The sequence below is a fragment of the Oreochromis niloticus genome, linkage group LG23, assembly GCF_001858045.2.
Source record: "Oreochromis niloticus isolate F11D_XX linkage group LG23, O_niloticus_UMD_NMBU, whole genome shotgun sequence".
Lineage (NCBI taxonomy): Eukaryota > Metazoa > Chordata > Actinopteri > Cichliformes > Cichlidae > Oreochromis > Oreochromis niloticus.
Window position 1 is genome coordinate 14,036,225 of NC_031986.2, and position 27,909 is coordinate 14,064,133.

Consider the following 27,909-nt stretch of genomic DNA (forward strand, 5'->3'; position numbering starts at 1 on the left):
TAGTTGCAAATACATAAAAATATATCACAAATGAACACAGAGATACAAAACTTTCAAAAATAATCTGTAAAAATTTGAAATTTTTACGTTTAATGCCTCTCACATTTGAATTAGGCTGTGAGAAGAGATTAAAGATAAAACTGGTTACACTTGAAATCTCAGTTTCATCATGAGTGCACCATTGTAATAGAAAGAGGGAAAACGAGTCACACATGCTGCTCCTGAGCAACCTTTCAGATCATTTCGTACTGAATGAAATGGCAAACGTTGGAGTTTTACATTATGTTGCCGTTGTTTTTATTTTTGGGCTCTTTGACAAAGGTGAGAGGAAACTGGATATTAATGACAGCGTATGAGCTAGGTCATTACATACAGTGAAAGATAATTTCTTTACATTTTTAAGCAAGTAGCCTTTCATAACTCTTTTCAGTTGTGGTGGTAGGATGGATCATTAAGATGAACTATCTTTGAATACTGTAGTGGTGCAAGTATGGAGTATAATGTATTAAACTCAGAGATTATCAGTTAAAATAGGCTTTCTGTCTAGATCACAAAATTATTAGATTAGTTTATTTATGATTTCCTGAAGACTTAAAATTATACTATTGTGTGATGGTGAATTATCCAGCTTCAGCAGCTCATTACAAAATTTAAATGTATTGTAGTTTTATTTAAATGGTAAATTAAAGCAAATACACACTCTCGATATGCTGGGAATAATTAATATACTCCAGCCCTATTAACACATGTCAGTCTCTCTATTGATACATACCAAGCTTATCATCACACTTGTAATTCTGACTAGTTTTTCTAGCCTTTGATAAGAATAAAGATCATTGAACTTCTAAAGAAGGTCTAATTCTCACACCCACACACAGTACTGATACCATAATCACTGCTACATATACTGACTTTGAATATAAACAGAAAACTATTTTTTGACTTTAATAAAAGCGTCAGAATGATTTATTTTGTCATCAGACAGTAGGTGTGTGAGTCTGTCTTTAACTGTGCGTTTTCCTCATCTGACACAATTCAAGTTGGACAGGAGTGACTACTACACCCGGTTTTCCAACTGCCATCAAAGACAAATTATGGCTGTTTTCCCATGTGCATAAATACATTTGCTCTCTAGCTTTGGGGACATTCATATTCTCACATATGGCTGTGCCAGAAAAGGTCTTGTGGGTGCTGTAGTGGTTAGTGGAAGAGGCATAGCATCACCTCAGTACCCCAAATAATATTTTGCGGTTAATTAATACATTTTAAATATTTAAATACTAAAATTATAATATAATTAAATAATTAATACATACATTATTAAAATATAGTTTTGACTCTGTAGGCAACAAAATAAGAGCTTTAGACTGGAACAAAATCACAATGGCTTTGCACTCAATGCCAGCAACAGATTCAATGTTATGTTTTGAAGGTATATAATTATAAATTTCTGATGTTTTTGTTTTGTTGCCTGTTTTACATTTAATGTTGTTATTGTTTGATACGCAAACACTAACTCTTAATGGTTTTCTTAAAGTTAAGATCAGTCATGTTGTTATATACAGAACATGTTAAAGATTAGGCAGGGTGATTTCACTGGCGACTGAGCTGAAATGTGTACAAACCTATGATTTAGGAAGGGTTCCTGGCATAATGAAAGTTTGTAATTAAGGTCTGTTTAAGCAGACAGATTAAATGCACCACACATTTAATCCTGACTTGTGTCAAATGCAGAATAAGAGTAGTTGTTACAGAGTAGCTACTGATGCACATGATTAATAGATATTTAGTGTTATTTACTTTACCTGTCAGTGCTTATAATGCTAGTATGGTTGATTGGTGTATATATGCACACAGAAAGGTGATTGGGACCGAGCGAAAGAGCAATAAACAGGAAATAACTAAAACATGAGAACACGTCAAACAGACGGAGACTGTGTGAGGTAGCAAGATACAGGAAGCAGGTGAGGCAGGATAAACGGAACATTCGGAAATAATTATAGCCCTAAAAAAGTAAAAGCTCAAACATATAACCCAAAAACATAACTACACATTGTTAAAAAATATTAAGTAAGAACATTCTTAACTAAGGACAAAGAAAAACAAACTCAAAATGCTGGGCCAAAAGACGAGGGACCATAGCACAGTGGGAGAATGATGGCGAGACCTGGTGACACTGGACTTTTTTTGCCAGTAAGTTGAGCTTGAACAGAATATTCAATGTTCTTCAACCTTGATCTTTATCTCCTACAGCTCTAACAGCAGTGATCCAAACACAGCAGACTGTGCTGGCAGCAGTGGGAGAAGATGCTGAATTCAGCTGTCAGCTCTTGGAGACTAAAGACGTCCTTCAGGTCACATGGCAGAAAATCTCACATGACGTGGAGACAAATGTTGCCACCTACAGCAAGCAGTTTGGTCCAAGAGTGAATGATGGCTTTACAGATAAAATTGGGTTTAAATATACTGGTCTACAGGACTGCTCTATAGTCATCATAGATGTGATTCAGCAGGACGAAGGCTGCTATCACTGTCTGTTTAACACTTATCCTGAAGGCTCCTTCACAGGTCAAACCTGCCTCCATGTCTATGGTAAGAACTTTTACCTTCTTTAACCAACAACAAGTGCCTCAACCAAACATAGCAGACATAAATGTGTTAGCAGTTGGTGTGTTTGTAAGAACATGTGATGATATTTCCTGCTCCTTCACAGAGCTGCATGAACCTGTTGTTGATGTCAGAGAGTCAAACTCTACTGAAGAGTGGGTTGTTTCCTGTTCAGCCACTGGTCGACCTGCTCCCACTGTAACACTCAGTGTCTCACAACAAGACCTCAACTTCTCACAGTACAACACTGTCAGTGTGTCCAACACCAACGCTACATTCACTGTCACCACTACAGCTGTGCTCTCAGGTTCACGTAACAACAGCACACAGGTGGGATGTGCAGCACGAGTGCTCTCTGCTCCTCACAGAGAGGTGATGGTGACGATTCCTGAGGTCCAGGAGGAGTATGATGATGTCTATGATGATGATGGTTAGAAACTCATTCACAGTTACTGATTTATAAATCGGTAATTCCTTTGCAATTTTAATGTTGAGGTTCCTTCTAACAGGTCTGGATCAGATATTTGGATCTAATCCTAGAAACTTCGGTGCGTTAACATTTGACTGTTTTACACCCAGTTCTTTTGTTTAGTCTATTGTTATTCAGTAGATGTTGAAATGATTATATCCTTCTGTTTCCTGTTTTTCTCAAAGGAAGGATTTTAGTCATTCTATCCTTTGTGTCGTTGTTGCTGACCTGTTTTACTGCAATCGTCTGTGTCTGCCTGAAAAGAAATCTCAGAGCAGGTATTCTTTGTTAAATACTGTTACATTTTGTCATTTTGATTCAGCTGCTAAATGTTTATGCAGTTTTAACTGTATTTGTCACACAGTGAGACAAATGAGATCAGTGCTGTAAGTCACTCTTATCCTCTTGTTTTGTTTTATTTTAGGAACTTTTAGATCATCCTGAGAGAGACCAGTCAAACGATGCTCCAGGGCTCACGGCTTTACTGGCATGAAGATCTGATCTTGACCAGCTTTGATTTCTCTTTAATGAAGTGTGGCAACAAAATGGTGCTACAGTTTGACAAACACAAAACACAAAAACGTGTTTCATTGAAGCATTTAGAAAGTATTTATTGGTGTTCATGCTGCAATTTCTATGTCAGCTCTTTGTGCAAATTTTTACTATTTAACTATATAACTTGTAAATTTTTTTTTAATACGTAAATTATTAAGGAAAATTAAAAGTTGGTGATAAAAAAGATTTTTTTTTAAAATTGGTTTGGTGGATATTTTCATATGTTGTTGCTCCTGTTGCTGAACTTGAAGCTCTCAGTTTGTGGTGAAATTTTACAGATTTTTACAACTCAGTTTATCAGCATCTGTATAAAAATGTACAGCATATATATGGTTAAAGTTTTCACTTAATCCAGGAATGTTGCTTCTGTCAAGTAATGAAAATCAATCAAACCATCAAATATTGTTAGCATTATGTTTCATTCATATTTGATTTGATAAACACACAGACAACACTGCACTGCTTATGAAAAATATTTATTTTTTGTAAAATTCTATAGAATTAGTGTAATCGGATACTCCACCGTGTACATGAAGTTATAACAAACTGAACGCACTTTGTGAGGTTGTTTGTTGTGGTGAATACAGGGTAAGACTTAACCCATCTTTCTTTCATCTTATTAATAGTTTTTTTCTTTTTTCCCCCTTTTTTTTCTTACTGATCGGCTGTAGACCATTTTCAATTTTTCCTGTACAGTACAGAATCCGTTCATCTTGTCAAATTTACATAGATCTTCGCTAGCAGAAGACAACAAACACAGTCAAACAAAACAGTCAGATAAGTCAAACTTTACTCAACTCATTCTTCTTGCTTCCCCCACTTCCGTACCATTGATTCATTAATGTTAAATTCTCTCTCAGCTGCTCCATTCCCATGTTGTGGACCTGAAAACACAGGTTTGATCTTTGGTTTCATTGTATAATACTGGACTTATTTTTCTACGAAGGTTTGAACTTGTTTAAACAAGAGAGAAACGTGCCAAAATGTCAATGCCTGTCTGAGAAAAGTGTGTAAAGTGTGTAGTGAGGGGTTTTACAGCCTTAAAACATCTATAATAATTGAAAAAAAATAAAGTTCGCTACTTCGCGGATTTCACCGGGTTATCGTTAGAACGTAACACCCGCGATAAACGAGGGAACACTGTACTCTGAATGAAAACCTCGGCTGTTTTGAGCCGCAGTGACATTCAGTCATTCATTATCAGATCGGAGTTATTCCCTAATATCTCTCAGCGTCTGCTGCGAGCTTCACCTGCTCCTGTTTTGTTGAATGAAATAGACAAAATGTGGTCAGTACATGTAAGAGAGATCAGGCATGTTTCACAACACAGTCTGCGTCTCCTTTTAGAGAAACAAAGGGCACATTCATTCTTTTTGTGTGACTTCATCGAAAGTGAAAGTAAGTCGCAGATGTGTTACTGCACTGTGAAGAGGAAGAGGGGACAATGAGGAATAAATGTGCTGCAAAGAGGCAGACAGGGTTTCCAAAATAGTAAATATTATCAGATCATTGACTTATTAGATATCCAAGTGAACACCGTCATATGACATGTAGCTATTATTAATGAAAGGGGTTATCATTTATTATGTTGTTTTCAGTGCACACCCAGAGATGGTACGGACTGATCGAGCGGTAAGATTCAATTTTGTTTTTCTTTTTTTCGTTTTTTGGCGGCATGCAGACAACATGGCAGGACGTAAAATCACACTACTCTTTTCTTTACTGGCGATCTTTTCAAAAGGTGAGAGAAATACTCTGTTTGCTTTATGACTTTAAAGCGTGTTGATTTGTAGTAGTCAGTTTGCTCTGTGGGGAGCGTATAAAGCGCATTTCACTGCAGACAGGAGTTAAAGCAGGTTTGTTACACAGTTACAGATAGTTAGTAAATAAGATGGAGTTTGTTACTGTGACACTAATGAACATCATCAGCTTAAATTCAATTCGATGACTTCTTTTAGAAGCAAATCCTGTTAGTGAGCAGGCACACTGAGGGATACTTTATATGAAGCAACAGTTGAATTAACTTTTATTTTAAAAGTGAGTGGGACATTAGCTGTACACGTGCAGAATATTGAGTCAAATCTGACTAAAGAAGTAATAAAACATATAAAAGTTGTGCTGACTTTGCACCCAAAGCTTTATAAAGTTTTACTCCTGGAAGTATAACTACCAGCATGTAGGCTGTTTGAAAATCCCCTCACTTCACTGCCTCCTACAGGTGGGAGGGGCTAAGGGGGCCTAACAACAGCCCCATCCTGGCTGCCTGTCAGAAGTGATTTCTTTGGTTTTATTTTCAGTTTTTCAAATGTGTTCTCCTATGTACAAGTGTAAAAGCATTTGTAAAGTTATCACAGGTGAATCTGACCAATCATGACAGGCCATTTTACACTGACCAATACCTCTCAAATCTGAGCAACTCATTTGTGGTTTGAATTATTAACTAATAGGTCACCTGTAATTGTAGAATGTATATTCTTGCATTTTATCTAGACTTTTATACAGTTTTATATTAATTGTTTTTTACAGCACAAATAGGCTGTTACACCAGTTTGCAATAGCCTGGTAGTAAGGTGGTTAGAGTAACAATAAAGTCACTTAATTTAGCAAATACAGTTTATAGTAAAAGTATAAAAACCTGAAAAATAAGAGGCAAAACAGGAGTGAGAGCTTTTCTTTCTCTTTCATTCATAGAATAGTTTATTTATTATTTAAATTACTTTATTTAACTTTATTATCTGAATCAATGTCATATTATTTTTTTTTAATCTACCTGCAATATCTATTAACTCATTAAGTAAAGGAACTAGATCATCATTCTGGATTGTTTAGGCCCATTTTAACCTGTTACTGTAGTTTGACAGATTCAGTCACTGACTGTGTATTCAGACGTAAACGGTTATAATCAGCCTGTGGTTCATTTGCTGCTTAAGTCATTAATAATTGTCATGTCATTTTCTCTGTGCAGGTCGTACATCTGGGATACAAACACAGCACACTGTGCTGGCAGCAGTGGGAGATAAGGCCCGCTTAAACTGTGAGCTCATGCTTTCTAAAGAGGTCCTTCAAGTCACGTGGCAGATGATCTCAGGAAGTTCAGAAAGAAATGTGGCAACCACCAACAAGTACTTTGGCCAGAGAGTGAATCCTGAGTTTACAAAGAAAGTGGAGTTTAAAAATCCTGCACTAAAGAACTGCTCCATAGTCATCAGGAATGTGACGGCACAAGATGAAGGATGCTATCGCTGTCTGTTTAACACTTATCCTGATGGAGCTCTGACAGGTAGAACCTGCCTCCAAGTCTACGGTAAGGACACCTGGTCTAGAGTCATGGAGGAAAACTATCCATGCCTAAAGCAAAATCTTTACTTCATTTCTGCACACATAGTGTTTGTCTGATTTAATGTTAATAGCAATAATATTGAAAGCAAAGTAAATGTGGAAAAAAAGAATATAAAATATATTAAAAATATTAAATGTTCAGTACAGCTTGGAAGTACCAGTTTCCCCTCGTTACAATATCATCACAATACTTCACTCACAAATGAATATTATTGCGATTCTTAACATTTTGCAATATACTGAAAAATCTTACTATTCTATATGAATATAACTAGAATACATCCAGCCAGTTGAGTTGAGTCCTCATGATTTGTGCTCATTGATAATGACTCAAAAGTGTCTGTTTATTAGGAGATAGCTTTGTCAATATAGGTGCGTTAATGTAATTTTGCTGAATAGTGCATGGGATGAGCCATTTTGTGTAGTATTTCTAGAGTTCTTTGTTTTATTTAATAACATTTTGATATTTGGTGTCCCTGTAATGATACAATATCACCATGCAAAATATTGCAATACTCTTCTGTATCGGGTTATCCTCCACCCCTAGTGCTTAGTATACAGGGTTTCAAAAGAAAGGTAAGGAAAGAGTCTGTTAAAATTTGTCTTTTCATACTTTATTCACAAATACTCTGTTTAGAAATTAAAATACTTTAGATAAAAGAATAATATTTTGTTTTCGCAGTGTTCATTCATTTTTTGAGAAATTTTTACACCATTTTTCACAGTAAATCTATTTATACATAGACTGTGATTGCCTAAAACACTGCACTACTACAAATCAGCAACACACACAGGCTTATTTGGATTTTTTATTTCCAAATTTAATAGTCACTTTTTAAAAATATCTTTCCTTCACAGAGCTGCATGAACCTGTTGTTGATGTCAGAGAGTCAAACTCTACTGAAGAGTGGGTTGTTTCCTGTTCAGCCACTGGTCGACCTGCTCCCACTGTAACACTCAGTGTCTCACAACAAGACCTCAGCTTCTCACAGTACAACACTGTCAGTGTGTCCAACACCAACGCTACATTCACTGTCACCACTACAGCTGTGCTCTCAGGTTCACGTAAACACAGCACACAGGTGGGATGTGCAGCACGAGTGCTCTCTGCTCCTCACAGAGAGGTGACTGTGATGACTCCTGTGGTCCAACAGAAACCTGATGCTACTGAGGATGGTGAGAAACGTTCAGATTCACAGATTTATAGATTGATGACTGCACTGCCACTCTAATATTTGGGTTCCTGTTTCTAGGATCATATGAGAAGATTACTTCCCAAAGCAGTGAATCCAGTAAGTTTGTCTTCCAATGTGTGTAATTTGTAACTGCTTTATCAAAGGTGCTCCAAGTCACAGTTTTCCTCTTTTCTCCCAGATTTCACCTGGATCATTGTATTAGCTGTGGTGTCGGTGGTTGCAGTGTTACTGGTGATCTTGCTGGTGGTTTTTCGTTATTTCTTTGCTGACTTCGTTGCACATTTCAAACAACACAACAAGACTGGGTAATTTTCACTTTAATATAATTTCCTCGTAATCTAAGTTTCTCACTGTTAATATATTAATGATTTTCTGACATGAAAAAACTGCACATGCACAGCCCTAAATCTTGTCAGAAAAAAACAGTAAATACGTTTTATATGTTTGTGCAGTATTTAATTTAAATCATTTAAACCCTTTCATCACTCAGGGACCTCGAGAAGATCAAAACACCGCTAAAATCAAAGCAAGACATTCATGAGTAAGGCACTTTCATAATTATTCATATTTTATAAGATTTTCTCTTTCTCAGTTTTGCTTTTCATTTTCTTGTCTGTAAACTTCGCTTCATCCTGATGAAACTGAAGTGTTTCAGTGAATTTGCATCCCAGTTCTTAATTTTTCCATGTCGTTCATTTATGCATTATTCATAATAATCTAAGGTTCAATAAATATGTTGGCATAATGTAATAGTGTAAGTGGAAATGAACTCATGTCTTGTTTCTATCTGAAGGAACAAAACACCTCTAATGAACCACGAGAACGAGCAGCTCAGGCAGCGGACGTCTACAAAGAAAGTGCCAAAAAACATCAGCAGGAAAGCTTCACCTTCAACAGCAAAAAGACTGTTTGAAGAGCATTAATCAATCAAAACTAAAAGTCAGAGATGAACTAAACCGCATCAACTCACTGGCTGACCAAATAAAGAGGACTGTGTCAACAACAAAGATTCATACCTGATATTTCTAGTCAACACTAATAAGAATTCAATGAAGAGAGATCAGTTGGAAGAAATGAACATGATTTATTGAAATAGAGAATTTAATGTACTTGGTGATTAGACTCTGATGACCCGTCAGAACGGAGGCTTGGATGGAGCTCTGACTGAGCTGTCTGTGAGATGGAGACAGGGAAGAGGTGGGCTGAATGAATAACATGTACAACTGATAAATAATAGTTATTCTGCTTTAGAGGCATTAATTTTTTTTTATCATATTGTTAAAATGTAATTGGTTATAATGTTTTGATATTTTGTAACATGGATTGTAAAACAGTAAAATAAGCTGTGAAGTGTGTGATGTTCTTTCCTCTTGTCTTAAAGTCAGTGATCTCATCAGTGCAGATTAAATGAGAACTCTGCAGATTTGAGCAGCAGTGAGATTCAGTCAGTCCCTGCTTAGATGAACTTTATTTCCCAATGTAACTCAGTGTGTGCTGCAGATTTGCATCTATTATACACAAAATGAGCGCATTATGGCAGTGTTGATTCAAACTGACTGAGGAAGTTTTCCAACTGTTAAAAGACTCTGTCTCTAAATATTACTCAAAGAGTTTTTATTATCTTATGACAAAACTCTAAATAAATAAATACATTTTTATCCCCTACTTTCTCCTTCTTTAAAGTTCATGTTTTCCTTAAAGTTGCATAGACTGCGTCTAAACAGATTAGAAATGTTTCACATCTTAATCTGAGGTGTTTGAAGAGTTTTATCTTACATTTGTCAGTCTGTCTGTGCAAGTTTGAAACGAAAGTGAAAGTAAGTTGTTGGTCTGTTCCACTGCAGACTGAAAAGGGGACAATTAGGAATAAATGTTAAATAGGGGAGAGGGTTTGCAAAATAGTAACATGTTTATCAAATCAGTACCTTATTAGATTTCACAGTCAACACCATGATATGTTATGTAGCTGTAATTAATGAGAGGGATCATGTTTTAGTTTCTTGCTCTCATTACACACCCTGTGACATGGACTGGCCGAGACTGTCTTGTGCGGTTTGAAGTTTTGAAATTTAGCGGTATACAACAGCGTATACAAGCAACATGGCAGGACGCGCAATGACGTTTCTCTTGTCTTTGCTGGCGGTTTTTTCAAACGGTGAGAGCTACTCTGTATGACTTTAATGCGTGTTGATCTGTTGGAGTCAGTTTACTCTAAAGTGATCTGACAGATGGTTCCTGTGTTTCTGGGCGATAGACAGAAGAAATCACTTTAACATGTATAAAACGCGTAAAAAGTTAGAGTTAAGGAAGTGTTACTAAAGAAAGTTATCAGCTTAAATTGAAATGTTGTTGGGATGAAGCAAGATCTTGATTAACTTTCTTTTTCATCGTTGGAACATAAAAGCTGCATTTACACCAAGTCTGACAATAAAAACAAACAAACAAAAACGCTTAAACCTTTGCACATGTTGTGCGCAAATAAATTTTTAAAAGCTTTTCAACATCTACACCAGAGGTCACTAACAGGTGGATCACAGTCATTTTAACCCAGAAGCTGTCCTACACGGACCCATACGGACCTACAGCCAAAACACAATGTTACTTAAACATTTAAAGGGTTTATTTTAACGGACACAGCTTTTACAGTTGTGGTTTAGTTGATGAGGAACTGCAGAGACCAATTGGATGTGAGTTAAGCTCTCACGTGGTACCACATGGCCAATCAATACTAGGAGGTTAATACAGAGCCCTGTTGACAGTACCAATACCGACAGTTAGACTTTATAAAGAGAGATTACATTACGAGTCATCACAGCATCCATTTCCATATGTAAATGTGCTGTATAAATAAAACAGACTTAACAGTCAACACAATAAGGTTATTATGTTCAGATATTTTTCATAGTTCGTGTTTGAGATATTTATTTTTTCATTTCCAGTAAAATCATTGAGCATGTCTCACTGGGACAAATGTATTATTTGAATGTGTGAATATAGTCTGTAGGTAATCAGGCTGTTAAAGTAACAGCTATGATGAGCAGTAACACTTCATCATGAACTAATGCTGAAAGTCCAACATCATTCATGACTGAAACATTATTTTCACCACAACATGAACTAACTGGCTATTCTTTCCCTCTCTGAAAGGACTGTGACAGTGACCTCTGACCTCTATGCTCAGGGCTCTGGGTCTGTCTGAGGGATTTCTTTCCTCCTGTCTTTGTTCATTTTGCAGTTTGTTCTGGGACAATTTTTTTTTCTTTTTCATGGATTTTCATGTCTTTACTTAAGTTGGTGATGTTGTCACAGTAGAGAATTTCCTTCCAGCAGAAATAACTGTTTGCAGTGTTTCTATTTAAGTACTTCTATGCAATCCTATGCTTTCTCACTGACTCCTCAGTGCCACTGAGTCAAATGACAGCAGGACAGCTAAACACAAGTGGAGGAACACAGTCCACTTGCATTACAGGTGCAGTGTTCATGCCAGCATTGGTATGAACATGATCGATATTTGGACCAATAAGCCCATTTTAAGTTTGACATGAACGGTGATGGCTCATCATTTTGATGTGAATTCACACAACTTACATTGACTTTAATAGTTAAATCACTTGTCACAAATCCTATTGTTTTTAACCATAGTGTACCCAGCATTTGTTAGCCAAAAGTTGACTTGCTTGTAAAAAATGTTGCATGTAACGCGGACACCAAAGCTGATGCGCCAGAATGTCATGCTGAAGAGAAAGATTCTTTAAAATACAAGGGGGAGCAAGCGAGTCAGATACCAAGGGCACAGAGATGAAGCAGGTCTGATTGGAAACAGTTTATTTCCAGGCCAGGGAGCATAAATAAAAAAACACCTCTTAAAAAAAAACGTACGTAATAAAATGTTGTCAATCTACTAAAACTAAATAAAACAATTCTAAAACCCGTAAAAATACAATTTTCTATATTCACTAAAATCCCCTGATGTAATTATGCCACATGTTCATTATGGGTCCACCAGCAAGCTAGGAATTCCTTCTCTGGAGTCCACGCCAGCCTCGTCTCCGGCAGACAAGGAAGAGTCTCCTCTTGTCCCTTCACTGGGCCCATCACATCCCAGCCCAGCTTGCATTCTGGACACACCGCGCAGCAGCCAGTCTGCTGTGGATTAAAACTATGTCAAATAAAAGACTAAAAGCCATGCAATAGAAACAGAATAAAACCATGCAAATAAAACTACACTCATAAATAAACACTAAAAATCAGAATAAAACCAATATACAAGACAAATACAAATTTCCACTGTGTGATATGCACGTTATATTTTAAAACCTTCATAGTTTACTGAGCTTCATGGACCTGTTCTTCATGCCAGATTTCACAGGTGGCATTGTTAGACACTGATAGGTATCACTGAAGTACACTATTTTATTCACATAGATGAAACCTGATTTATTGTTAATATTTAGTGCCCTAAGTAAAACAAAGCCTAATCCTTAGTCTGAATTATTGTTTCAGTCCTCCCATCAATACCTCTCAGTTTCACATCTCTAACTCATTTTTTTCTCCATGCAGCTCTAACAGCAGTGATCCAAACACAGCAGACTGTGCTGGCAGCAGTGGGAGAAGATGCTGAATTCAGCTGTCAGCTCTTGGAGACTAAAGATGTCCTTCAGGTCACATGGCAGAAAAGCTCAAATGATGTGGAGACAAATGTTGCCACCTTCAGCAAGTACTTTGGTCCGAGAGTGAATGATGGCTTTACAGATAAATTTGGGTTTAAATATACTGGCCTACAGAACTGCTCCATAGTCATCAGGAATGTGACTGACCAAGAGGGCGGTTGCTATCACTGTCTGTTTAACACTTATCCTGAAGGCTCCTTCACTGGTAGAACCTGCCTTGAGGTCTATGGTAAGAACCTTTACCTTCTTTAATCAACAAGAAGTACCTCAAATAAACATAGTGGACATAAATGTGTTAGCAGCTGGTGTGTTTGTAAGAACATCCATCCATCCATTCGCTTCCGCTTATCCTTTTCAGGGTCGCGGGGGGCGCTGGAGCCTATCCCAGCTGTCATAGGGCGAGAGGCGGGGTACACCCTGGACAGGTCGCCAGTCTGTCGCAGGGCCTTTGTAAGAACATGTTGATGATATTTCCTGATCCTTCACAGAGCTGCATGAACCTGTTGTTGATGTCAGAGAGTCAAACTCTACTGAAGAGTGGGTTGTTTCCTGTTCAGCCACTGGTCGACCTGCTCCCACTGTAACACTCAGTGTCTCACAACAAGACCTCAGCTTCTCACAGTACAACACTGTCAGTGTGTCCAACACCAACGCTACATTCACTGTCACCACTACAGCTGTGCTCTCAGGTTCACGTAACAACAGCACACAGGTGGGATGTGCAGCACGAGTGCTCTCTGCTCCTCACAGAGAGGTGATGGTGACGATTCCTGAGGTCCAACAGACGTCTGATCATGAATATGGTGAGAAACTCTTTCAGTCACAGATTTGGAGACTGATGATATCTGGGTCAGTTTGACTGAGACCTAATATCAATGAACTTAGGCTACGTTCACACTGCAGGTCTTAATGCTCAATTCCGATTTTTTGATCAAATCCGATTTTTTTGTCTGCTTGTTCACACTACAAATAAAATGCGACAGCAAACGCGCTCTAGTGTGAACGCTCAAAGCGGCCCGCATGCGCAAAAGAAGACGTCACACACAACGCGCTCTGTTTAGACCCAGACCACACAGTATTGTTTGACTGATGGCCCTTAATATAAAGACTTGTTTCTGACTCTACGTTTCCCAATTTTGCTTTAAGTCATAACGTTATTTTGTTATTTACATATGGCCTAATAATTATCCTTATTGCTGTTTTAGAGGAGCGGTGCTTCAAAGGATAGTTGCAGATTTCTGTCAGAATCTGCAGATTATACAGTACAAATAAAATGTTCACGTTTCTCCAACGTTGTCTTCCCAACAGTTTCACTGGATGGCCAGGAAGCATTCGCGATGTCTTCTCCGGCGCTGATAATTGGCGTCTGTCTTGTGTTGGATTCAGTACCACATATGAAAGTGACCCAGGTCGGATTTGAAAATATCAGATTTGTGCTGTTCACACTGCCATACAATGATTGGATATGGGTCGCATAGGGTCAAAAAAGTCGGATTTGATGCGCTTTCACCTGCAGTGTGAACGTAGCATTAGTAATTCTGCATTTCTATTTTATCCATGATTAATGTTCCGTGTTATTTGGTGTCATATGTTTCTGGCTTTTCTCTTAGATTCCTTCTGGATAATTGTATTAGCTGCCGTAGCTGGGGTGATGGTCCTTGGTTGTGTAATTCTACTTGTCACTGTTCTGCTTAAAGAAAAAGACAAGCAGAGGTAACTTTCACATGTGGTTTAATATGTGTCGTCTTGTTAATATGATAATATATGGTGTCATTCCTGGATATGTTAATATGATAATGATTTATGACTCTTAGTGCCTAAACCCACCCCAATATCTGCAGATATTTATAGTACTGACTTTAAACTTATCCAAAATTGCCACTAGGTGTGAATGTATGAGTGAATATGAGTGTGAATGGTTGTCTGTCCCTATGTGTTAGCCCTGCGACAGACTGGCGACCTGTTCAGGGTGTACCCCGCCTCTCGCCCTATGACAGCTGGGATAGGCTCCAGCGCCCCCCGCGACCCTGAAAAGGATAAGCGGAAGCGAATGGATGGATGGATGGAATTGAAACTTTAAACTTTAAACCTTAAATTCTTCTTTTATTCAGGGATCTTGAGAAGAGCAAAACACCACAAAAGTCAAACAATAAGACTGACGGGTAAGATAATTTGATAATTATTCATATTCTTTTTGTTATTTTTTCAGTAATTCATTGAAAGATCATTTAAGTTTACTAAATGTTTTTGAACATCCAGCCACAAACATCTGCTGCACATACAGTAGTAGAAATAAACTAGTATTAGCAGATGTGTTCCAGCTGTTTGCGCCCAAATCTGTCTACATGTTTCAGCATTAATGGTCTCTTCACTGATGTTCAATTAGCCAATACAATGTGCACGAATCCACCCCGGATGGTCCCTCTCCTCTATAACTTTGAGGATGTGGTCCATAATTTCTAAGATGAATTTCAGGTGGAGATTGGTCAGACCACACACCAGGTTTAGACTTTGTGTCAGTCCCATGTTCCCAGAGAGGGTGGCGCTATTCCTTGATCTAGTTTTTTTTTGTTTTTTTTTTGCATGGTTTAAATATTTACGGGTGTTCTGTTCACTGTCACAGCTTTGTCTGTTTTCAGTGAAGCCTGAGAGTCCAAAGATGATGCACTGTAAAAACGATAACTAGTAATTGTTGATTTGAGTAAAGTTTTCAAATTAAACTGACTTAGAAATAAAACTTTCCATTTACAACCTAAAATAGCTTGTCTGCCCAACAAATTTCTTCCATTGTTGTCCTAACTAAGATTTTCTAGCGAGCATAACAAAGATTATCAACTTTTGAGTAGATTTTTTGAGTCGAGCTGGGAACCGGTGGGAAACCCCGTAGGTGACTGGCACACGTCGTGGTCTGAATAAGTTTGAACTAGACCAAACGAGTCTGAGCAGACTGTGTGATAGTGGTTTGTCGATGTGTTCTGAACTGAAAACCTGCTAAGAAACTTTGAACAAACGTGGCCAAAATTGGATGAAAATTACAATTTTTCGACCATTACAGATTTTACCTGGTCTGAAGTTGGAGTGTATTATTTGACCATTTTTTGGACAGGTGCGGGAGCTGCCGGCCATTTGCCCTAGCAGGTAAGCTAACGACATCTGTTATTAGGATTTTCTACAAGCGCTAGGCTGCATCCTCCTGAGGACCCAGGAGGGTGGAACGAGTAAAGCACTGAAAAAAAGCCAAACAATAACATATTTAAGTCATCTAAGGGACTTATATATCATGTTTAAGCTAGCGAAGGACCGCGCGGGGGGTTGAAAATGATATGCCAGGAGTTCGCTGTTCTCGCTGCTCTAGCGAGCCTTGAATCCCCAGCTAGCTATCGAAGCTGGTGGTAACAGACGTCTCCGAAAACGTAGAAGCATTTTTGCAAAAATGTGTTGTCTTAATAAACTGAGCAGATATTTGAAATTTACACAGCTACATTCTCGCCTGAAAATACCTTAAAAGTTTACTTTGTGACCCAGAAAGAGTAATAAGAGTAATATTAAAACTAAGTGGCTGCCGCCATTGTTTGAAACTAGAATCGGCTGGGCCGCGCTATGAATTCTGGCATAGGGTGGGCCACGAAGGATACACCTGACCCATCCTTCAAAGCTGTGGAAAGTATTGTATTGTTTTGAGAGCCTTTTTGTTGGTGGAGTTAAGTATTGATTTTATGTACAATTCCACGGGTAGACGCGATCTGTACGGTCCGACTTTGCACGTGCGCAGTAAGGATCGTGGAGTCCGATCCGTAACTTTTTTTTCTCGTTTTTTTTTCTACATTATATTGAAATGTTTCATTATTGCAAACATTTTCTCTCAGGCGGAGAGAGGTCGTGGAGTGTCAGCCTATGGTATCTGAGGTCCAGGAGAGATGACCTGCGCTGTTTTCCTCTGAGGAGGTAAGACTGTCCTAATTTATTTATAATTTAATTATTATTCAAATTGGGCATGATTTATACTTATATTGAAGCAGTACGGTATTTGCTGGGGTAATGCATTGGCCAACTTTATTATCTTGTGCTACCACTCCAGTCAAGGCCCTTGCCAGTGTTATATTGAAATCCTTACCCTGAACATTTCTGCCAGTACAAGAGTCCCCATGCTAAATCGAAATTGTGAAACAGAAAGGCAATCTCATAATTTTGACTTAGCATGTATTTTTTTTCTTTTTGTGCTAGAAATAGGACTTCTATAGTCTGAGATTGTTAGGGAAAGAATACTAAGGCAGGTCACAGAATCTGATTGGTCACAGATTTTGGTGCAACTTAGAACATAATATGTATTTTCATATTGATACTGGGTTTTGTGGGAGGTGTTTCTATTCCAGTGCAAAAGACGTATTCATGAGAGATTTTTGAAGTAGGTAGGTTTTGCTGTTGATGACACAGTCAGGCATATAACATGGTGCAGACTGTCCAAGACAGCTACCCAGGAATTTTCTGTGCTGAGTAAATGACAATATTTTGGTGAATGTATTGTTTAGATATCTGAACATTTCATCGGATCACAAGCAAAGACCTCCTGGGGACCTTCAATGCATCCCTTGACAAAGTTGTGCCTGGCCTGCTGAAACTGTACTGGTCTAAGAAGGGAGCTCTTGGTGAGGAGATGGAAGACCTCCTGGATAAACTTGATGAACAGGTGAGTGAAGTGCTCCTTTATCTGACATTTGCAGAAGAGAGTATACTTTTCTCTTAACAGAAACTGAAAAAGATGTTGGCTTCAAATAAAACACATCAGTGGATATGTCCGTAAAAATGAATGTCATGAGTCATTGCTTTGTTCTTATTTGGCAGTATTTTATTTAATTTGTAAAAAGAAAGTAAAATTGTTAACATGGTGGTGTTGTTGTTTTTTTGGGGCGGGGGGGGGGGGTTGTACGTTTTGCGTGTTGCTGGGTCTGACCTGTGCTTTACTCTCATTACTATGAGAGTTCTGATTTTGCATTGTGTATAGTACACCATGTTACTTCACTAATTGAAATTTTTGTTTTCCACTGAACACTCTTTAGACATCCAACACTGTGTCCAACGGGCACTGAGAGGCCTGCCCATTTTCCTCAAGACAAGATGCAACAGAGGTTTTCCTGAAGTGCTTAGTAAGTACAAAAAACTAATGCAAGTAAAACTAATTGCTATGAGATGTTTTTAAAGGATGAGTTTATCCAAAATGGAAATGTACACTTTCTCAGTGCAGTCCAGATAATTTTATAGTGGGGATTGCAGTTGTCATAACTCTCACTCCTTTTTTTCTGCTGAGCAGCTGCTGGGCATTGTTAGTGGTTGTTCCATAGCAGAAAATATTTTTGTACAAAACTCACAAGGTGGCATTAATTAAAAAAAAATAAGCTTTTTCTTCTTAAAACCTCCATGGGTCAAACGACCAGCATGGTATAGAGGTTAAAGTTAAAATCTTTAGAAATTTGTTTTGTCTTTAGTTTTTCTTAGCTTTCAATAATTCTTATTTTACTTTTCTTCAGGACACTGACATTTTGGAACCAGTGTTGAACGGTGCATCAGTTGCCATCCTCACCATCCTACAAGATGACGATGCTGATACGTCTGTGCGAGAACATCCAGTTGTGTTGGAAGGGGACATTGTGCTACATAACATTCCAGATCTCTCTACTGCCCTGGCACACCTCTTTGGCCTTCTGTATGCCCTCAACATTGATTACCCAAAGCAGATGAGTTTTACCTTTGAAGCAATTCAGGCCATCTTATTTTGGCCTGGTCGGACAATATGAAGGTGAAGTGGATAAATCATTATTCGAAATGTAAATTTTAGTCAGATGAATCTGTATTGTTGAGAATATATGGTGAAAATTTGTCTTGTAGTATTTTAAAAGATTTGTTATAGTGTTAGTTTCCTCTTCATTGATGGTAACATTTCTAATACCTTTTAACTTCCATAGTTCATCATAGTAAGCCTGTGTAAAATGTCAATGTCTGGGTGCATAGGCAATCGTTTGTGGCACTACCCTATTTAATGTGCAATAGTTATGTTCAGCTTTTACAAGACGGTCAGGGTGTGTGTGTGTGTGTGTGTGTGCATGAATTATTAAGTTGCTGGACACTTTTCTTTTTTGGTTCTGGACTCTGGAATTTTAACGTCTCTGCTGGGGTGCTCAAAGCACCCAAAAGAAACTGGCAACACGTTTTTGTTTGTTTGTTATTTCTTTTCTTTCTTTCTTTTTGTTTTTTTTAACAGAAATTCACCCTACTACCCATGACATTCTGAAATGTACTGAAAAGACTGTTGAACAAAATAAATAAGCTTTTAGATAACATTGAATTGTGCTTTGTTTTATTCTATATCTATTTATTAAGTGTTTTTTCAAGTATAATAACAACATACATTTTCCTTTGTTTATATAGGTAAATTTTCAACTCACTGGAGTAAGAATTGTATGATTACTCAACAAGAATATCTGTGTTTGGTGAAGGCAGAAATACATGGCATTGAAACCAGAATTTCTTCGTTAGACTTCCAGGATTATCCTAATTAGGTGAACAAGAAGATCCAAGTTGGCAGAACTTGTAAATCTTAGTTGAGTCAACAACAGTTGGCAAAAGTTGAGAAAACTCAAAAATCTCTTGCATCATGTTGCCTTGAAATTTTAAGTTTTCTCAACATTTTCTTTTTTACAGTGTGGTCACTCAGTGTGTGCAGAGATATCTCCAGATTCTCTGAATCTTAAAATACAGCAGATGGTGGAAACCCTACAATGTTTGGGCAAACATTATTCCAGAAGTGTTGTTGTTTGTTCAGATTCAAATTTGTAGACCTGAGCCATGCTGCCGTATTCATTTCAGAGAACAGAGGCTGTTGCCTGACCACGCTTCCAAAGACACAAATCAATTCTGTTACAGACTTGTTCCCAATTTACCTTATTAATTGTAACATACTACAGATATTTGTATGTGTTACATAATATCTTCAGTCTTTTTTGTCTCTGTCCCAAATGTTCTGAAATGTGTTCCTGGCATGAAATTCAAATGAGATTTTTTTTTATAGAATTAAAATTACTCAGTTTTAATATTTGTTTTTTTTTTTTTTGTCTTTGTACCATTTTATTTAAATATACATTTTAAATGTATTTTTAAATTGTTACATATTGTTTTAAAATAATGAACAGAATTCAGATGCTTTAGAAATATGGTGGCCTTATTGAGAGTAGTAATGATCTCATATTTTGTTTTTAACTGAAGGAACAAAACACCTCTAATGAACCACGAGAACGAGCAGCTCAGGCAACGGACGTCTACAAAGAAAACGCCAAAAAACATCAACAGGAAAGCTTCACCTTCAACAGCAAAAAGACTGTTTGAAGAGCATTAATCAATCAAAACTAAAAGTCAGAGATGAACTAAACCGCATCAACTCACTGGCTGACCAAATAAAGAGGATTGTGTCAACAACAAAGATTCATACCTGATATTTCTAGTCAACAGTAGTAAGAATTCAGTGAGGAGAGATCATTTGGAAGAAATGAACATGGTTTATTGAGATAAAGAAATTAATGTATTTGGTGCAAGGGCGTAGATTTGGCATGGACGGAAGGGACATGTCCCCACCAATATCCAGCGATTATTGAATTGTCCCCACCAATAATTTGATCTCTTCGAGTAAAGAAAAACAAACCCGATAGAAAGAAAAAAAAAAAGATCTGTCAACGTCTCATTCACCCAGCGGTGCAGAAAGAGTTAAATTACGTTCTCTACTGGAGTCCTACCTCATGTGACAAATATGGCCAATGTGATTGGCTGTGCCTTTCAGGGAGCTCTGTTTAGTTTTAGCAGCGGCAAGCCTGCGCTGCGAGGACCTGCAAGGAGGAGAGGAGGACGGCAGCAAAAAGGAAGAACCTGGATATAAGAAAGTATTTTTCAAAGAAACCTGTAAGTCACTTAAAGTCAAGTTCACTCAGAAAATGTGTCCGTCCTAATAACGTTACAGGCTATGCTAGGCTTTGGCCCACATCAGTCTAAAATTGTATGTAACCATGAATAACGTGTTTTGGAAACTAACTGCACAACAGGCAGCACTATTAGTTCTCTCAGTCCCAGAGTAGCATTTCTAATTAGGGCCCGAGCACAAAAGTGCGAAGGCCCTATTGTATCTGCTCTGTTTCTTATTATTATTATTATTATTATTATTATTATTATTATTATTATTATTATTATTATTTCGGCAAATGAATCGGCTTTTTGAGGGCCTAAACATGCTCGAAAACTCATGAAATTTTGCACACGCGTCAGGTCTGGTGAAAATTTACGTATTTTAATGTCCGTAGACATGTCCAGGGAAAATTGGCTCAGTAGCGCCACCTAGAAAAATGAGAAACGCGAGCCCCCGAGATGGGTATGACCTACATGTATAAAACTCGGAACACATATCTAACGTTCGGAGACGCACATAAAAGTCTATTATGGCCATGTCCTAAACCCAACAGGAAGTCCGCCATTTGGAAGTGAAGGTGACATTTTGGCTCTAATTTTGCCATTTCCATGCCTCGAACTTTTGCGAACTCCTCATTGGAATTTCATCGTACAAGCTTCATATTTGGTCAGTGTCAACTACACACCTGGGCCATGTTAAATTGCGGAGCTTTTGAGTTTTCGGGTTACTGTGAGGCCGTGGCGCCACGGCGAATTTCGATGACTCGCCATGAAAATCTTATTGCCTCTCGTTCTGTCATACATTGTCCGACCTTGACCAAAGTGGACACATATGATAAGGCTCCACCCCTGAACATATTTCAACTGCCATATTTGACACCAGGGACAGCGCCACCTAGTGGGAACAGGAAATGTCATGTTTTACACTTTGGGGTACAGTATTGTAATGGGTGACATCTGCAGCCTCAAATTTCTCCAGAAAAGCCTTAAGGAGTTGGTCTTGGGTTACAGAGAAAACTGTGAGTTTTCGCTGAAGGGTGTGACCCCAGCAGCATGGCGAACATTGAGGTCTCGCCATGAAGAAACAAATTAGTGTAACTCAATGAAATCCAATGTGATCAGTACCAGATTTTACAGGGATGATGTCAGACCCGCCCTGAACAGATTGATATGCCCATTGTCAGGAATACGTAGAGCGCCACCTAGTGGCACCAGGAAATGTCATGTCTTTCATTTTGTTGTACTGATTTTCACAGGTTCATCGTGGCCACCTCAAAAGCGGTGAATATCACCATCAGTCCCTCTTGATGCTTCAGTGAGAAAATTGTGACTATAAACTGAACGGCGCACCCTGGTGGCAGCGCAGTTCACCATGAAAGATGAAGTGGCTTTTGAGGGGCTTGAAAAGTTTAAAAAGTCTTGAAATTTGGCGCACACCTCTAATGTGATGAGGGATTTCTTTTTATATGTTCATTTTCCTTGAACAGCGCAAAATGGCTCCACAGCGCCCCCTACAAAATTTCAAAACAACAGCCCCTGCTCTGTGTTTTATGTATGAGTTTGAAACCTGGCAAGCTTATTGGAGATATCAAGATGTACAAAAAAGTCTCTTGGAGCAATATCCCAAATCCAACAGGAAGTCAGCCATTTTAAAATTAATGTGTAAATTTGGCGACATTTTCCCCTCTTTTCAGGCCTCATACTTTGACGAACTCCTCCAAGGGATTTCATTAGATTTACGCGATCTCCTGTGTGTGGAATCTAAAGACCTTTGTGATGTTAAATTGCGAAGGTTTTTACGTTCAGGGAAACGGGGTGGTCATGGCGGCACGTGGAGTTTCAATCACTCGCCAAAAAGCAGTAACCTGCTGTCGCTCAAAAACACAATGTCCAATCTCTCCCAAAGGTCGCAGGCGTGATGAGACTCGAGCTCGGAAATGTTTGTTATGCCATTTGTCAGTAATGGTTAGAGCGCCACCTAGTGGGACGACTATAATAATGGTTGAATGAGATGAAATTTTAGCTGGTGGTTAAATGCATGAATTCCATCAATGTGACATCAGATCGGAAGCGCTGGTTTTAGGTGTTGGGCTTGGCTCGACGCGCCGGGGGTGCGAGGGCCCTCATATCGCTGCTTGCAGCTTTAATTATTATTATTATTATTATTATTATTATTATTATTAGGGCCCGAGCACAAAAGTGCGAAGGCCCTATTGTATCTGCTCTGTTTCTTATTATTATTATTATTATTATTATTATTATTATTATTATTATTATTATTATTATTATTATTATTTCGGCAAATGAATCGGCCTTTTGAGGGCCTAAACATGCTCAAAACTCATGAAATTTTGCACACGCGTCAGGTCTGGTGAAAATTTACGTATTTTAATGTCCGTAGACATGTCCAGGGAAAATTGGCTCAGTAGCGCCACCTAGAAAAATGAGAAACGCGAGCCCCCGAGATGGGTATGACCTACATGTATAAAACTCGGAACACATATCTAACGTTCGGAGACGCACAAAAAAGTCTATTATGGCCATGTCCTAAACCCAACAGGAAGTCCGCCATTTGGAAGTGAAGGTGACATTTTGGCTCTAATTTTGCCATTTCCATGCCTCGAACTTTTTCGAACTCCTCATTGGAATTTCATTGTACAAGCTTCATATTTGGTCAGTGTCAACTACACACCTGGGCCATGTTAAATTGCGGAGCTTTTGAGTTTTCGGGATACGGTGAGGCCGTGGCGCCACGGCGAATTTCGATGACTCGCCATGAAAATCTTATTGCCTCTCGTTCTGTCATACATTGTCCGACCTTGACCAAAGTGGACACATATGATAAGGCTCCACCCCTGAACATATTTCAACTGCCATATTTGACATCAGGGACAGCGCCACCAAGTGGGAACAGGAAATGTCATGTTTTACACTTTGGGGTACAGTATTGTAATGGGTGACATCTGCAGCCTCAAATTTCTCCAGGAAAGCCTTAAGGAGTTGGTCTTGGGTTACAGAGAAAACTGTGAGTTTTCGCTGAAGGGTGTGACCCCAGCAGCATGGCGAACATTGAGGTCTCGCCATGAAGAAACAAATTAGTGTAACTCAATGAAATCCAATCTGATCAGTACCAGATTTTACAGGGATGATGTCAGACCCGCCCTGAACAGATTGATATGCCCATTGTCAGGAATACGTAGAGCGCCACCTAGTGGCACCAGGAAATGTCATGTCTTTCATTTTGTTGTACTGATTTTCACAGGTTCATCGTGGCCACCTCAAAAGCGGTGAATATCACCATCAGTCCCTCTTGATGCTTCAGTGAGAAAATTGTGACTATAAACTGAACGGCGCACCCTGGTGGCAACGCAGTTCACCATGAAAGATGAAGTGGCTTTTGAGGGGCTTGAAAAGTTTAAAAAGTCTTGAAATTTGGCGCACACCTCTAATGTGATGAGGGATTTCTTTTTATATGTTCATTTTCCTTGAATAGCGCAAAATGGCTCCACAGCGCCCCTACAAAATTTCAAAACAACAGCCCCTGCTCTGTGTTTTATGTATGAGTTTGAAACCTGGCAAGCTTATTGGAGATATCAAGATGTACAAAAAAGTCTCTTGGAGCAATATCCCAAATCCAACAGGAAGTCAGCCATTTTAAAATTAAGGTGTAAATTTGGCGACATTTTCCCCTCTTTTCAGGCCTCATACTTTGACGAACTCCTCCAAGGGATTTCATTAGATTTACGCGATCTCCTGTGTGTGGAATCTAAAGACCTTTGTGATGTTAAATTGCGAAGCTTTTTACGTTCAGGGAAACGGGGTGGTCATGGCGGCACGTGGAGTTTCAATCACTTGCCAAAAAGCAGTAACCTGCTGTCGCTCAAAAACACAATGTCCAATCTCTCCCAAAGGTCGCAGGCGTGATAAGACTCGAGCTCGGAAATGTTTGTTATGCCATTTGTCAGTAATGGTTAGAGCGCCACCTAGTGGGACGACTATAATAATGGTTGAATGAGATGAAATTTTAGCTGGTGGTTAAATGCATGAATTCCATCAATGTGACATCAGATCAGAAGCGCTGGTTTTAGGTGTTGGGCTTGGCTCGACGCGCCGGGGGTGCGAGGGCCCTCATATCGCTGCTTGCAGCTTTAATTAGGGCCCGAGCACAAAAGTGCGAAGGCCCTATTGTATCTGCTCTGTTTCTTATTATTATTATTATTATTATTATTATTATTATTATTATTATTATTATTATTATTATTATTTCGGCAAATGAATCGGCCTTTTGAGGGCCTAAACATGCTCGAAAACTCATGAAATTTTGCACACTCGTCAGGTCTGGTGAAAATTTACGTATTTTAATGTCCGTAGACATGTCCAGGGAAAATTGGCTCAGTAGCGCCACCTAGAAAAATGAGAAACGCGAGCCCCCGAGATGGGTATGACCTACATGTATAAAACTCGGAACACATATCTAACGTTCGGAGACGCACATAAAAGTCTATTATGGCCATGTCCTAAACCCAACAGGAAGTCCGCCATTTGGAAGTGAAGGTGACATTTTGGCTCTAATTTTGCCATTTCCATGCCTCGAACTTTTGCGAACTCCTCATTGGAATTTCATCGTACAAGCTTCATATTTGGTCAGTCTCAACTACACACCTGGGCCATGTTAAATTGCGGAGCTTTTGAGTTTTCGGGTTACTGTGAGGCCGTGGCGCCACGGCGAATTTCGATGACTCGCCATGAAAATCTTATTGCCTCTCGTTCTGTCATACATTGTCCGACCTTGACCAAAGTGGACACATATGATAAGGCTCCACCCTGAACATATTTCAACTGCCATATTTGACATCAGGGACAGCGCCACCTAGTGGGAACAGGAAATGTCATGTTTTACACTTTGGGGTACAGTATTGTAATGGGTGACATCTGCAGCCTCAAATTTCTCCAGGAAAGCCTTAAGGAGTTGGTCTTGGGTTACAGAGAAAACTGTGAGTTTTCGCTGAAGGGTGTGACCCCAGCAGCATGGCGAACATTGAGGTCTCGCCATGAAGAAACAAATTAGTGTAACTCAATGAAATCCAATCTGATCAGTACCAGATTTTACAGGGATGATGTCAGACCCGCCCTGAACAGATTGATATGCCCATTGTCAGGAATACGTAGAGCGCCACCTAGTGGCAACAGGAAATGTCATGTCTTTCATTTTGTTGTACTGATTTTCACAGGTTCATCGTGGCCACCTCAAAAGCGGTGAATATTAACATCAGTCCTCGTGATGCTTCAGTGAGAAAATTGTGACTTTAAACTGAACGGCGCACCCTGGTGGCATCGCGGTTCACCATGAAAGATGAAGTAGCTTTTGAGGGGCTTGGAAAGTTTAAGAAGTCTTGAAAATTGGCGCACACCTCTAATGTGATGAGGGATTTCTTTTTATATGTTCATTTTCCTTGAACAGCGCAAAATAGCTCCACAGCGCCCCCTACAAAATTTCAAAACAACAGCCCCTGCTCTGTGTTTTATGTATGAGTTTGAAACCTGGCAAGCTTATTGGAGATATCAAGATGTACAAAAAAGTCTCTTGGAGCAATATCCCAAATCCAACAGGAAGTCAGCCATTTTAAAATCAATGTGTAAATTTGGCGACATTTTCCCCTCTTTTCAGGCCTCATACTTTGACGAACTCCTCCAAGGGATTTCATTAGATTTACGCGATCTCCTGTGTGTGGAATCTAAAGACCTTGGTGATGTTAAATTGCGAAGCTTTTTACGTTCAGGGAAACGGGGTGGTCATGGCGGCACGTGGAGTTTCAATCACTCGCCAAAAAGCAGTAACCTGCTGTCGCTCAAAACACAATGTCCAATCTCTCCCAAAGGTCGCAGGCGTGATGAGACTCGAGCTCGGAAATGTTTGTTATGCCATTTGTCAGTAATGGTTAGAGCGCCACCTAGTGGGACGACTATAATAATGGTTGAATGAGATGAAATTTTAGCTGGTGGTTAAATGCATGAATTCCATCAATGTGACATCAGATCGGAAGCGCTGGTTTTAGGTGTTGGGCTTGGCTCGACGCGCCGGGGGTGCGAGGGCCCTCATATCGCTGCTTGCAGCTTTAATTATTATTATTTCGGCAAATGAATCGGCCTTTTGAGGGCTAAACATGCTCGAAACTCATGAAATTTTGCAGACGCGTCAGGTCTGGTGAAAATTTACGTATTTTAATGTCCGTAGACATGTCCAGGGAAAATTGGCTCAGTAGCGCCACCTAGAAAAATGAGAAACGCGAGCCCCCGAGATGGGTATGACCTACATGTATAAAACTCGGAACACATATCTAGCGTTCGGAGACGCACATAAAAGTCTATTATGGGCATGTCCTAAACCCAACAGGAAGTCCGCCATTTGGAGTGAAGTGACATTTTGGCTCTAATTTTGCCATTTCCATGCCTCGGAACTTTGCGAACTCCTCATTGGAATTTCATCGTCCAAGCTTCATATTTGGTCAGTGTCAACTACACACCTGGGCCATGTTAAATTGCGGAGCTTTTGAGTTTTTCGGTTACTGTGAGGCCGTGGCGCCACGGCGAATTTCGATGACTCGCCATGAAATCTTATTGCCTCTCGTTCTGCATACATGGTCCGACCTTGACCAAAGTGGACACATATGATAAGGCTCCACCCCTGAACATATTTCAAACTGCCATATTTGACACCAGGGACAGCGCCACCTAGTGGGACAGGAAATGTCATGTTTTACACTTTGGGTACAGTATTGTAATGGGTGACATCTGCAGCCCTCAAATTTCTCCAGGAAAGCCTTAAGGAGTTGGTCTTGGTTTACAGAGAAAACTGTGAGTTTTCGCTGAAGGGTGTGACCCCAGCAGCATGGCGAACATTGAGGTCTCGCCATGAAGAAACAAATTAGTGTAACTCAATGAAATCCAATCTGATCAGTACCAGATTTTACAGGGATGATGTCAGACCCGCCCTGAACAGATTGATATGCCCATTGTCAGGAATACGTAGAGCGCCACCTAGTGGCAACAGGAAATGTCATGTCTTTCATTTTGTTGTACTGATTTCACAGGTTCATCGTGGCCACCTCAAAAGCGGTGAATATCACCA

General features: G+C 39.2%; 3 protein-coding genes and 1 long non-coding RNA gene across 8 annotated transcripts in view; all 4 read left to right on the forward strand.

Annotated features, from left to right (window-relative positions):
* Nucleotides 1-3,732, forward strand: part of LOC102081792 (OX-2 membrane glycoprotein) — a 32,487-nt gene extending 28,755 nt beyond the window's left edge. The window contains exons 4-6 of one of the 2 annotated variants that reach the window (XM_025902781.1): nt 3,117-3,155; nt 3,262-3,354; nt 3,501-3,732. In XM_025902781.1, coding sequence (XP_025758566.1) covers nt 3,117-3,155; nt 3,262-3,354; nt 3,501-3,520 — 152 coding nt within the window. In that variant the 3' untranslated portion in view covers nt 3,521-3,732. The remainder of the gene's footprint in view (nt 1-3,116; nt 3,156-3,261; nt 3,355-3,500) is intronic. The other variant, XM_025902783.1, reaches the window with a different exon arrangement.
* Nucleotides 3,733-5,273: 1,541 nt separating this feature from the next.
* Nucleotides 5,274-9,521, forward strand: LOC100711632 (OX-2 membrane glycoprotein). Of its 3 annotated transcripts, XM_019355232.1 has the most exons (7): nt 5,274-5,372; nt 6,597-6,935; nt 7,829-8,146; nt 8,224-8,262; nt 8,345-8,471; nt 8,657-8,707; nt 8,960-9,521. In XM_019355232.1, the coding sequence occupies exons 1-7, from the start codon at nt 5,318-5,320 to the stop codon at nt 9,087-9,089; spliced, it is 1,059 nt and encodes a 352-aa protein (XP_019210777.1). In that variant the 5' UTR covers nt 5,274-5,317; the 3' UTR covers nt 9,090-9,521. The 3 variants fall into 3 exon arrangements, with proteins under 3 accessions (XP_019210777.1, XP_025758544.1, XP_025758543.1); XM_025902759.1 differs by lacking the exon at nt 8,657-8,707; XM_025902758.1 differs by lacking the exon at nt 8,224-8,262.
* Nucleotides 9,522-10,204: 683 nt separating this feature from the next.
* Nucleotides 10,205-20,233, forward strand: LOC109199904 (OX-2 membrane glycoprotein-like). Of its 2 annotated transcripts, XM_019355233.2 has the most exons (6): nt 10,205-10,321; nt 12,727-13,065; nt 13,325-13,639; nt 14,447-14,549; nt 14,948-14,998; nt 20,094-20,233. In XM_019355233.2, the coding sequence occupies exons 1-6, from the start codon at nt 10,267-10,269 to the stop codon at nt 20,221-20,223; spliced, it is 993 nt and encodes a 330-aa protein (XP_019210778.1). In that variant the 5' UTR covers nt 10,205-10,266; the 3' UTR covers nt 20,224-20,233. The 2 variants fall into 2 exon arrangements, with proteins under 2 accessions (XP_019210778.1, XP_025758560.1); XM_025902775.1 differs by lacking the exon at nt 14,948-14,998.
* Nucleotides 15,506-18,777, forward strand: LOC109199906 (uncharacterized). The gene is made up of 5 exons (XR_002060165.2): nt 15,506-15,974; nt 16,703-16,781; nt 17,366-17,523; nt 17,894-17,980; nt 18,362-18,777. It is a non-coding gene; the product is annotated as an uncharacterized LOC109199906 (long non-coding RNA).
* Nucleotides 20,234-27,909: the final 7,676 nt, after the last annotated feature.